Source organism: Medicago sativa, chromosome 8 (genome assembly GCF_051527215.1).
Source record: "Medicago sativa cultivar Bolivia chromosome 8, Bolivia_mono, whole genome shotgun sequence".
Taxonomy (NCBI): Eukaryota; Viridiplantae; Streptophyta; class Magnoliopsida; order Fabales; family Fabaceae; genus Medicago; species Medicago sativa.
In genome coordinates, this window is record NC_140756.1 from 74,933,169 (window position 1) to 74,944,042 (window position 10,874).

A 10,874-nucleotide genomic window follows, 5' to 3' on the forward strand; every position below is an offset into this window, starting at 1 on the left:
ATAATTATTCAATAAAAACGTAAAAAAGATACTTATATTATGTGTCACAACTCAAACAAGTACCAAACACTAAACATAAAATATATGTTGTACTATTAGCCAAACCTATCCAATATAAAAAGGAAATTACTTATGTACAGTGACTTACGCACTGTGTATGCTGTTCCGTACTAAATTTGGCTAAATCACGTGCCAACCAACACCTCATTAATTGTTTTAAACGATGTCGTTTAATTAAAATTACATGAAGCACAGGTTGAACCGCGTGTATGGAACAGTATGTAAGTCTTGCCCATATAAAAAATGGATTCCGCACAGTTCAATCTTCTTATTATTGTGTTACAATGGCTATGTTTACAAGTAGTATGAAGAAAGTCAATCAAATATGAAACAAAGTAAATGTTTAATTATAGCTGATATTCGAACAAGTTAATAGATAAACTCATGGGATACTGAGTTAGTTTTGAAAATGTCTTCAAATTAAATTTGAGTTTTACTGATAGAATTGGCTAGGAAAAAGTTTAAGATTGATTTGCTTTGAAAATAAAATGACAACTAATGTGAAAGATCGTGATTGAAAAAAAACTTACCTGAAGAATAAATAGTAAAATGGAAAATGATTTAGAATTTAAATTTGTAAGAAAGTAAAGGAATAGAAATACAATAAAAAATAAAACAACTATATGACAATGAAACATAATGCATGTATCAAAGGGGAAGATAATCCTCCTGGTTAGGACACCAAGGAAATCCATTAAGCAGCAACTTCTTGCACGTTTGTCAATAATTTGTGGTAAGTTCATTCTGAATGTTTCGAGATACCGTACCAAAACTGTCGAACTGCATTGAGTAGGATGCACGGCCCTCTGTCAGCACCCTAAGTGTATCGACATACAGAAACATCTCAGCAATAGGTACTAATGACTCAACCACCTGTTTTCACAACCACCAAAAGGAAGAAAACAATATTCAATTCTAGATGATACAACAAACACAACTGATAGATTGACATCGATAATAATTTGAAAAATGGAAGAAATTGAATGTCACTACAAGTATTGGACACCATATACGTCATTAATATGAAGTGTCGTGCTACATAGCTTTCAAATCATACCTTCAAATTTAATAAATGAACATGGAGAACAGTGTTTTGTGACTTACCTTGAGTCCACCTGGTTTGTCACCAAAACTATTTATTTGGCCTCTTTTTCTGCCGAGATCACCAATTACATCTCCTAAATGTTCTTCAGGACTAACAATTTCAACTTTCATTATAGGTTCAAGCATTAACGGTTTGGCTTTTCTCATTCCTTCCCTAAAAGCTTCTCTTGCTGCCAACTGGAATACCCTCACATTTGAATCCACATCATGGTAATTACCATCCACAAGTACTGCGCGTACACCAACAACCGGAAAGCCGGCTAGAACACCATTGCTCATGCACTCTTCCAATCCTTTAAAAACCCCAGTAATGAATTCTTCTGGAAGTGCTTCTTCTTTGATTTTATTCTCAAATTTGTATCCACTACTTGGGTCCATGGGTTCAAAATGTATGGTTACATCTGCAAATTGACGGTGTCCACCTGATTGTTTATTGAACACATGCCTCACTTCTGTGACTTCGGAAATGCTTTCCCTATAGTTTACTTGGGGAAAACCAACATTAGCTTCTACCTGCATTAACAAACATTAGATATGTGATCTTCACAAAATTTATGCTATCACATAAAAACATACACATTCTTACATAAAACTGATGAAGATCGGAAAGAAAAAGGAATCATCTCAAGGAAGTAATCATATAATAGGGGTAGAAAAATAGCATCAATTAACAAATAATCATCCTTGATCGGATGACAGACATGGATTTATTCAAGGGTCATAGTCATGCCTCGTAAGCATTTTTTTCATGACGAATTCATTCATTTATTCTCCTTACTTCTTATTATGATTTGGAATTGTAAGTATATATATGAATGATAAATTGAGAGAGAAAAAACACAACCATGTTAACAGATACAGAAAATTTTCATAAACGAAATAAAGAATATAACCTTAAATTCTCTTTTGAGACGATCAACAATGGTTTCAAGATGCAATTCTCCCGTTCCTTGAATGATCGTCCGGTCCTCTTTATCTTGGGATAAGCGGAAAGAAGGGTCTTCCTCAGCAAGCTTGATTAAACCAGCTTCCATCTTCTCCATGTCAGCTTTAGTTTTGGGTTCAATTGCAATCTTAATAACAGGAACAGGGAAGTCCATCTGATCAAGCACGAATGGACCCTTGGGGTCACACAACGTCTCACCGGCTATAGTATCTTTCAAACCAACAAGAGTATAACAATATCCATCCATTAGAAAATAATTAACAAAACAGAAAAATATCAATCTCCAACAAAAAGAAATTAAAAAGGACCATCTCATGTGTAAGCTGATGCATAAAATGGATTGAGATTTTTTCTTGACAAGGTTATAATAAAGTAATGTATCTATATTTTGATAGGATGTTATCTATTTAATAATATATGTAGATTGAAATAAAGACATGCATGCATGCATGCACAATAAAATTTACAAAACACAAAACACTAGAATGAAAAATATACCCGTAGACATTGTGAAAACTGAGAAATTTCTCCTTGTTTGAGTTCAAGCAAGTTGAGGTGAAGTGGAAATAATTCAAGTAGTCCCAAAGAACTGTGAATAATTAAAGGAAGCGAAGGAGCGAGTGTGTGGACTGAAAGCCATTATCTCTTATCCTATTTTCCATGGTTGGAGACAAAACGTGGACTACAATTTTTTTGGAGCAGATTACTGCGATTGAAAGTTTCCAAGTCCAGGCTTGAAATTTTGGGATGACATCTAATATTAACACTAATGAGGTGTTTCAAATGAAATCCTAATGATACAGTTATTTTATTTTTTTGAAACGGCGAATATTATTAAGCAAAGGCTAGCACAAGACGCACTTAACCCGCAAAGGAGGAAAAAGAGTACAACGAAGAGGGCCTAATAGTAGATAATACCTCTTACCAACACCAACACCAAACCTCCTAGGGTCCTAATACTATAACAGAACAAGGACCAACACAAAGAAAACCAATCTGTCAACACCACCAAAAACTGGCAGGCCTCCTAACACACTCCAAACTGCACCAGCAGACACCAGCAGTAGCAGAACAGCAAAAAAAACCTTGTGCTCGGACTGTTAACAAAACCAAAGCAGCCCAAACTAAACACACCAGAGAGCACAAAACAGCCCCACGCTAACAGCAGCACCACAGAACACAAAAAGGCACCAAAACTAGCACCAAAGGCTATGCCAAACCGCCAGCACACAACCGCACAGCAGCCGAAGACGAGGAGACCAGAACACCAATAACAGAACTAGAACCCCAGAATTAACGTAACATACAATCCTTTGGGTTCCAACACCATTCATAGTACATACACGTTGGCATACAAATTCTGTCCAACGCCCAACACCACGACATAACCTTTATCTCATCCACCATCTCGGCCACCTCCGGATTCAAATTGTTAAACACTCTATTATTCCTTGCTTTCCATAAGACCCAAATCGTCGCGTGCCAAACAAGACGGAGCCCCTTACGAATTCTTTTATTCCTCTCGTCACCACTCCAACACTCCCAAAGCACGAAAACATTAGGAGGAATAATGAAAATCCTCTCCCACCACTGCATTATACCTTGCCAAACCCTTCTCGTCACATCACAATGGATGAAAAGATGAATTGACCCATTCATCCACCCTATCACACATAGCACTTAGTACTTATGCACTAATGATACACTTATGAATTCTAGTTTTGAAAACCGTGAATTTGAACCTATCAACTTATCATTAAACGTCTACATAAACACATTTTAAGTGAGCTTGCTAAAACTAGGGTAATAGTGCAGATAATATATGACTTAAAGATCAATCTATAACAAAAAAAATATATGTTTAGAGGACTAACTTGTTACAAACATCTAACTTAAAGGATAGCGGGAAATATATGACCAAAACTTGGTTGTCATTTAAAAAATAATTCACCATATTAAGTAAAATCATTATAATTCTTAATATACATGTTTTAAAAAATCAATGATCAAAATAGGTTTTGCACCAATCCTTGATGACAATTTACAACCACACTCCTTGATGACAATTTACAACCATCGACATACAAGAGCATGTTACCAAACAAAAATAGGGCTACCACCACTCCAATTATGGACAGCGAAAACCATCCAAATAAACCATATTAACAAGAGGTTAGATCTGCAAAATTATTGGGACAACAATATGTGTTCTTCCAACCTTAACATGTAGATGACCAAATTAGAGTGATAATTAGGAAACCAAAAGTGACAATTTATTCAAATTACAATAGACTTTGCAAACCAAAAAACAAATTGTAAAAAAATATCTTTCATATGGTTAACTTTGAGAAACGTATTTAGCATAAACTCATTCGATGTGCCTATTTGCTATATTTAGTGAAATTTGTGTGCAATTGTGTATTGTGGAAGAGAGTAGATGTGATTTTGACACATAAAAAGCTGTTGTCCTAGCAATGTCTTATACATTTATATTTTATATCGATATTGATATAGATTGGAATAATGATAATACTACTAGAAACCAGAAATTAAATGAAGTAAGCCAACATCATTCAGAATGAACATCACTTCTGATCAAAACACGTTACCATGTTGACAAAAACTACAGATGTTTAAATAACTATGGGTTCTGCAAAATCCAAGTTTAAACGCCTTACTTTCTCCCAAAAAAATAAATATACAACAAAATTTGTCCAATAACAATTCATGGAAGAAAAATCGTGTTCCTTTTTCCTTCTGAATGCTTTTTTTTGGCTAACCTTGTATTAGTACATGAAAAATTACAATAAAAAATACCCCCCAAAAAATAAAACTATAGGAAAATGAACATAATACAAGTATCAAAAGGAAGATAACCCTCATGGTTAGGATACCAAGGAAATACATTATGCAGAAACTTCTTGCACTTTTGTGGCAAGTTGATTCTGAATGTGTTGAGGAACCACATCAAACATGGCTAATTGCATAGAGTAGGATGCACGACCCTTTGTCATCCCTCTTAGTGTACTGACATACTGAAACATCTCAGCAAGAGGTACTAATGAATCAACCACCTGTTTTCACCAAAAGGAAGAAAACAATGTTCAGTTCTAATTAGTACGGCACAAGCACTTTCATGCTATGAAGTACTGACACAAATACTGACACATTGACATCAATAACAATTTTAAATATGGATGAAATTGAATGTAACTACAAGTATTGGACACCAGATACGTCATTAATATGAAGTGTCGTGCTACATAGCTTTCAAATCATACCTTCAAATTTAATAAATGAACATGGAGAACGGGGTTTTGTGACTTACCTTGAGTCCACCTGGTTTGTCACCAAAACTATTGATTTGGCCTCTTCTTGAGTTGAGATCACCAATTACATCTCCTAAATGTTCTTCAGGAGTAACAACTTCAACTTTCATTATAGGTTCAAGCATTCTCGGTCCGGCTTTTCTTATTCCTTCCCGAAAAGCTCCTCTTGCTGCCAACTGGAAAGCCAACACACTTGAATCTACATCATGGTAAGTACCATCCACAAGTACTGCACGTACATCGACAACTGGAAATCCGGCCAGAACACCATTGCTCATACACTCTTCCAATCCTTTAACAACCCCGGGAATGTATTCTTTTGGAACTGCTCCTCCTTTGATTTCACTCTTGAATTCATATCCACTGCCTGGTTCCATCGGTTCGAACCGTACGGTTATATCTGCAAACTGACCTTGTCCACCTGATTGTTTTTTGTGCACATACCTCACTTCATGGATTTTGGAAATGCTTTCCCTGTAGTTTACTTGGGGAGCACCAACATTAGCTTCAACCTGCATAAACAAGTGTTAGATAATGTGATTTTCACAAAATTAATAATATTATAGATCAACATAACAAACAAACAAAAAACACATTTTTGCATAAAACTGCTGAAGGAAGGAAAGAAAAGAGGATTATAATCCCAAGAAACTTATCATATAAAAGGGAAAGGAAAATGGTATCAATTAACAAACAATCATATGCTTGATCGCATGATAGACATGGATTTAATCAAGGATCAGAGTCATGTTTCATAAGCATATTATTTTCATGCCTAATTCATTCCTTCTCCTTATTTTTTATCAGGATTTGAAATTGTAATAATTCATGCACAGCATCAACATTGGATGTTTAACTTAAAATATATGAAAGATAAATTGAGAGAGAGAAAAAACACAGACATGTTAACAGATATTGAAAAATTCTTAAAAACCAAATAATGATTATAACCTTAAATTCTCTTTTGAGACGATCAACAATGATTTCAAGATGCAATTCTCCCATTCCTTCAATCACTGTCTGATTTATCTCTTCATCACGGGAGAAGTGGAAAGAAGGGTCTTCCTGTGCAAGCTTGACTAAACCAGCTGCCATCTTGTCAATATCAGCTTTAGTTTTGGGTTCAATTGCAATCTTAATCACAGGATCAGGGAAGTCCATCCGCTCAAGCACGACCGGACTCTCGGGGTCACACAACGTTTCACCTGTTATAGTATCTTTCAAACCAGCAAGAGCAACAATATCCCCTGTTAAAGCTACTTTAACGTCTTCTCTGCTGTTTGCATGCATTTCTAGAAGTCGACCAATTCTCTCCTTTTTCCCTTTGTTTGAATTGAGTACATAAGACCCAGCAGTTAGCTTTCCAGAGTACACCCTAACAAATGTAAGGGAGCCTACAAATGAATCACTCATGATCTTAAAAGCTAGTCCAGAAAATGGTTCATCATCACTAGTTATCCTCTCTATTGTTGCTTCTGGGTTTTCAGGGTCAGTACCCTTCATTGGTGGTACGTCAAGTGGTGATGGTAGATAATCCACTACGGCATCTAACAATGGTTGCACTCCCTTGTTTTTGAAAGCTGATCCACACAACACTGGCACAAAAGTGGCTGCTATGGATCCCTTCCTGATTAATTTTTTTATAGTTGCTTCATCTGGTTCAACTCCTTCTAGGTAGTTCTCCATAGCCTCATCATCTAACTCAACTATGGTTTCTATCATCTGAGATCTGTAATCTTGAGCCTGCTCTAGGAGATCTGCAGGTATATCTTCATAGGTAAACTTGGCACCAAGTTCTTCTCCACCCCAAACTATGGCTTTCATCCTAACAAGATCAATAACTCCCTTAAAGGAATCTTCTGCACCAATTGGTAGTTGAAGTACAAGTGGTTTAGCACCCAAATTTGTCACTATCATGTCTCTTGTTCGGAAAAAGTTCGCACCAAGGCGGTCCATTTTATTGACAAAACAAATTCGCGGGACTCCATATCTATCAGCTTGCCTCCACACAGTTTCTGATTGTGGCTCCACACCAGCAACACTGTCAAACAAGCATATAGCTCCATCCAGCACCCTAAGAGCACGCTCCACTTCTAAGGTGAAGTCAACATGACCAGGAGTATCAATGATGTTGATCCTGTGCTTATCCCAGAAAGTGGTGGTTGCAGCAGAAGTAATGGTAATCCCTCTTTCTTGTTCTTGTTCCATCCAGTCCATTGTTGCCGTTCCCTCATGCACCTCTCCAATTTTGTAGTTCCTTCCAGTATAGAAGAGAATCCGTTCAGTTGTAGTTGTCTTTCCAGCGTCTATGTGAGCCATGATACCAATGTTGCGATAATCTTTCAATGGAACAGCACGCTTCGCCTCTACAAACAAAGAAAGTTAAAAAGGGTCATCACATATGTAAAAGCTGATGCATGAAATAGATTAAGATTTTCACGTAATAAGTTTATTTAAAAGTATTGTATCAACCTATGTTTCAATGAACTTTGACAGTGTTTTATCTATTTAAGACCAAAGAAGGAAGAGACAGAAATACAAAAAATCTTCATTCGAACTTGTGATGAGAAGATTCATTCACACGACCTCATAATCATTTTCAAAAGGATGAAAGCAAAACTACTTGACAGGTAACAACGTATGTATACCCTTGATAACCATAAGTTTAACATCATTCACATTAACCATTGTGAGTCAAGTTTAGTATTAACCTCAACAGTAGATTCTTGGACAATTGAAGCCATGACGTAAGGTCATACACAAGAATTATTTTGATGATCATATTTTCATTCATTGACAAATTAATGCTGTTCTGAAATGGTTTATATATATATATATATATAGATGGTGCACATATTGGTGAAAAGCGGGGTGAAACCAACAAACAGATTTTCACAAAATATGTGGTCGTAGACTATGTTAATGTTATTGAGTTTAAGTATTTGTAAAATGCTCAATTTCATAAATGTAACTGTTTCTTTGTATTCTTAATTCACTAAGATTTTTTTGGTACATATATACAAATTGAACTATTAAAGTTAATTTTCCTTGTAAATAGACTGTGTTATTGATTTTGGAATTGCTTGTAGGACAAACAATCGGAATTTCTTCCATTTGTCATTGAGGGCGACGTTGTTGGATTCATTCACAACGGGTAAAATTTACTCCATCTCTTCATTTTCCTTTTACGATGCTTGTGTCATATCCTGTTTTGTCATTCATGAATGGTTAAACTCTGAAACTGTTTAGGTTCGTTGAGCATTTGAGAGGCTTTAACAACGTGTTCATTTTTCCCAATGATGGAAGCCCCTTTGGTCACTGTGTTTCATTGCATCCATTACTGAAGAGAGCTGAGGAAAGAACCAGCGCAGTTGGCTATGTAATCGAGCATTTGGGAGAGGAGCATCTTCCAGGTATACGGAACGAAGTATTAGTTATGATTAGTTTAGAATATGTTAGATTCCATCATTCTCTTTTATTGAATGATTTTCTAATACTTAACTACCTAACCTACATTTCTTGTCTGTGTTTTTTACCAGCTATACCCTGTGAAATCCTCATTTGACAAACCCGTTTTCTTTTTATTAGAACGTGCTGCAGCTCCGTATTTTGGCATAAAGGTACAAGAAGGAATACACTGATACTTAATTACCAAACTAAATTTATAGTATGTACTGCAAACATTTGAAATCATATACTCAGCTGTTTTACCGTTATCTCTGTCTAAGTCTAGCGATGCTATCCAAGTTCAAAGTCCTATGAAGCACGGATACGGGCACGGACACTGGACACGACACATACACCGACACGTCGACACCGCTAATAACATCATATAATTCAATGTGATTATAGGTGTCGGTATCGTGTCGGTGTTGGACACGACACGTGTCCGACACCGGAACACGCCTAATCCAAGAAGTGTCCATGCTTCATAGGTTCAAACCTTTTTTTTAGCAGCCATACAAGTTCAGACTGTTATTTCTACTCTTCAAGCATAGATACATGTGAAAGAAGGCGTGCTCAGTGTCCGACACATGTAAACAACGTATCCGGTATGTGTCAATGGTTCATAGATAATATACAAACGAACCAGGCCAAAAACGTGTAATTTTGAATAAAGGGAGTTAATTTTTTGATTAAAGAAACCAACCAATTTATATTAATAGATTGAAACAAAGACAAAGACATGCATGATGAAATTTACAAAACACAAAACAGAAAAGTGAAAGAAATACATACCCTCTGGAGTGGACATGGCGAAAACTGAGAAATTTCTCCTTCTTGGAGCAAGCTGGGGTGAAGTGGATTTAATTCTAGTAGTTCCAAAGAATTGTGATAACGAAGAAGAAGCAAAAGAACGGGATTGTACTGGGCGAAAACCTGTGGCCATGAAACGAAGTGGAGAAAGAAGGGTTGGTTTTCGGTGAGAGCCATTGAGATTACAGAGTGAAGAAGTTGCCACTTGAAATGATTCTGCAGCCATGGTTTAGAGCTTTCTTCTATCCCTTTGGTGTTTGGGATAAAGAAAGGCACAGAGGAGAAACTGGCCTCTAGTTTTCGGTAAGGAGACACTAGATTGTGTCACTCAATTCCAACATTTTAGCTCATATATCCTATTTATTAATTTCTTTTTTAACAATATCCTATTTATTATTATTATTATTATTATTATTATTATTATTATTTTTCTTTTTCTTTTTTGGTCTAGATATTATTATGTAGATAAAGTGGCAAATATGAATGAATGTGTTCAGCTTAACAATATCATATTATAACCCACTCGGGTTTACTTGATAGTGATGGATGGGTTGGGACATTGAAGCGTGTTTCTCTTAAGATTTGAGATTCATATCTTTCAATGTCAATTTTGATGGATTAAATTGAATTCTTTAAACAAAAAACATCATATCGGTATTTTTCAGTTTTTTTTTTTAAAAAAAAGATCGGCATTTTCAGTTGAGTTAGACATTATAATATACTTTAGATGAGAATGATAATTATTTAATATCGATAAGAAAATTGAACTTATAAAAAATCAAAAAAAAAAAAATTAAGCTCCACCAGAAATAAATTTAACAAAAATTAATAATGAAAAAAAAATGTTCTTCTCAAAATTATTAGTGGTTCGTGGAGTAGTTGGAGCAACATACTAAACTCAGAAAATAAGCATATCTAGTTTTATGATGCATTACTTTTAAAATATCTTAAAGTGATATGAAACAAAATCATATACAAAATTGAATAAAAATCAGGATAATATCATTAACTTTTTTTTAAGGGTATACCATTAGCTTTTTTTCTCGATCAAACTAAATAAGTTTACATGATTTTATTCATCTATATGAAATTAGTTATATCTGCTTATATTTTTTTTTAAAAATACCATTACTTATATTTTCAAGTTTCGAATGAGTTTAGAGGAAGTATGTGATTAT

General features: G+C 35.2%; 3 protein-coding genes across 3 annotated transcripts; 1 reads left to right on the forward strand and 2 right to left on the reverse strand.

The window, feature by feature from the left end:
• Positions 1-598: 598 nt before the first annotated feature.
• Positions 599-2,683, reverse strand: LOC146901487 (elongation factor G-1, chloroplastic-like). The gene is made up of 4 exons (XM_085731624.1): positions 2,609-2,683; positions 2,058-2,320; positions 1,165-1,677; positions 599-933 (listed from the first exon to the last, which is right to left on the reverse strand). Exons 1-4 carry the CDS (start codon positions 2,616-2,618, stop codon positions 781-783), a joined length of 939 nt encoding a protein of 312 aa, XP_085587750.1. The 5' UTR covers positions 2,619-2,683; the 3' UTR covers positions 599-780.
• A 1,999-nt stretch (positions 2,684-4,682) lies between these two features.
• On the reverse strand, positions 4,683-10,026 carry SCO1 (Translation elongation factor EFG/EF2 protein). Its single transcript, XM_085731623.1, has 4 exons — positions 9,679-10,026; positions 6,391-7,805; positions 5,439-5,951; positions 4,683-5,184 (listed from the first exon to the last, which is right to left on the reverse strand). Exons 1-4 carry the CDS (start codon positions 9,920-9,922, stop codon positions 5,017-5,019), a joined length of 2,340 nt encoding a protein of 779 aa, XP_085587749.1. The 5' UTR covers positions 9,923-10,026; the 3' UTR covers positions 4,683-5,016.
• Positions 8,389-9,080, forward strand: LOC146901489 (nudix hydrolase 24, chloroplastic-like). Its single transcript, XM_085732862.1, has 4 exons — positions 8,389-8,406; positions 8,529-8,593; positions 8,689-8,866; positions 8,979-9,080. The coding sequence occupies exons 1-4, from the start codon at positions 8,389-8,391 to the stop codon at positions 9,078-9,080; spliced, it is 363 nt and encodes a 120-aa protein (XP_085588988.1).
• Positions 10,027-10,874: the final 848 nt, after the last annotated feature.

Bases quoted from the DNA above. Each gene is read 5' to 3' on its own strand.
- LOC146901487 (XM_085731624.1), bottom strand. The intron at 1,678-2,057 runs GTTATATTCTTT...TTGTTAATGCAG, and splicing joins GTCTCAAAAGAGAATTTAAG to GTAGAAGCTAATGTTGGTTT. The intron at 934-1,164 runs GTAAGTCACAAA...TTGTGAAAACAG, and splicing joins ACAAACCAGGTGGACTCAAG to GTGGTTGAGTCATTAGTACC.
- LOC146901489 (XM_085732862.1), top strand. The intron at 8,594-8,688 runs GTAAAATTTACT...GAAACTGTTTAG, and splicing joins GTTGGATTCATTCACAACGG to GTTCGTTGAGCATTTGAGAG. The intron at 8,867-8,978 runs GTATTAGTTATG...GTTTTTTACCAG, and splicing joins TTCCAGGTATACGGAACGAA to CTATACCCTGTGAAATCCTC.
- SCO1 (XM_085731623.1), bottom strand. From the start codon at position 9,922: ATGGCTGCAGAATCATTTCAAGTGGCAACTTCTTCACTCTGTAATCTC. The intron at 7,806-9,678 runs GTATGTATTTCT...CTTTGTTTGTAG, and splicing joins CGCCATGTCCACTCCAGAGG to AGGCGAAGCGTGCTGTTCCA. The intron at 5,185-5,438 runs GTAAGTCACAAA...TGGTGAAAACAG, and splicing joins ACAAACCAGGTGGACTCAAG to GTGGTTGATTCATTAGTACC.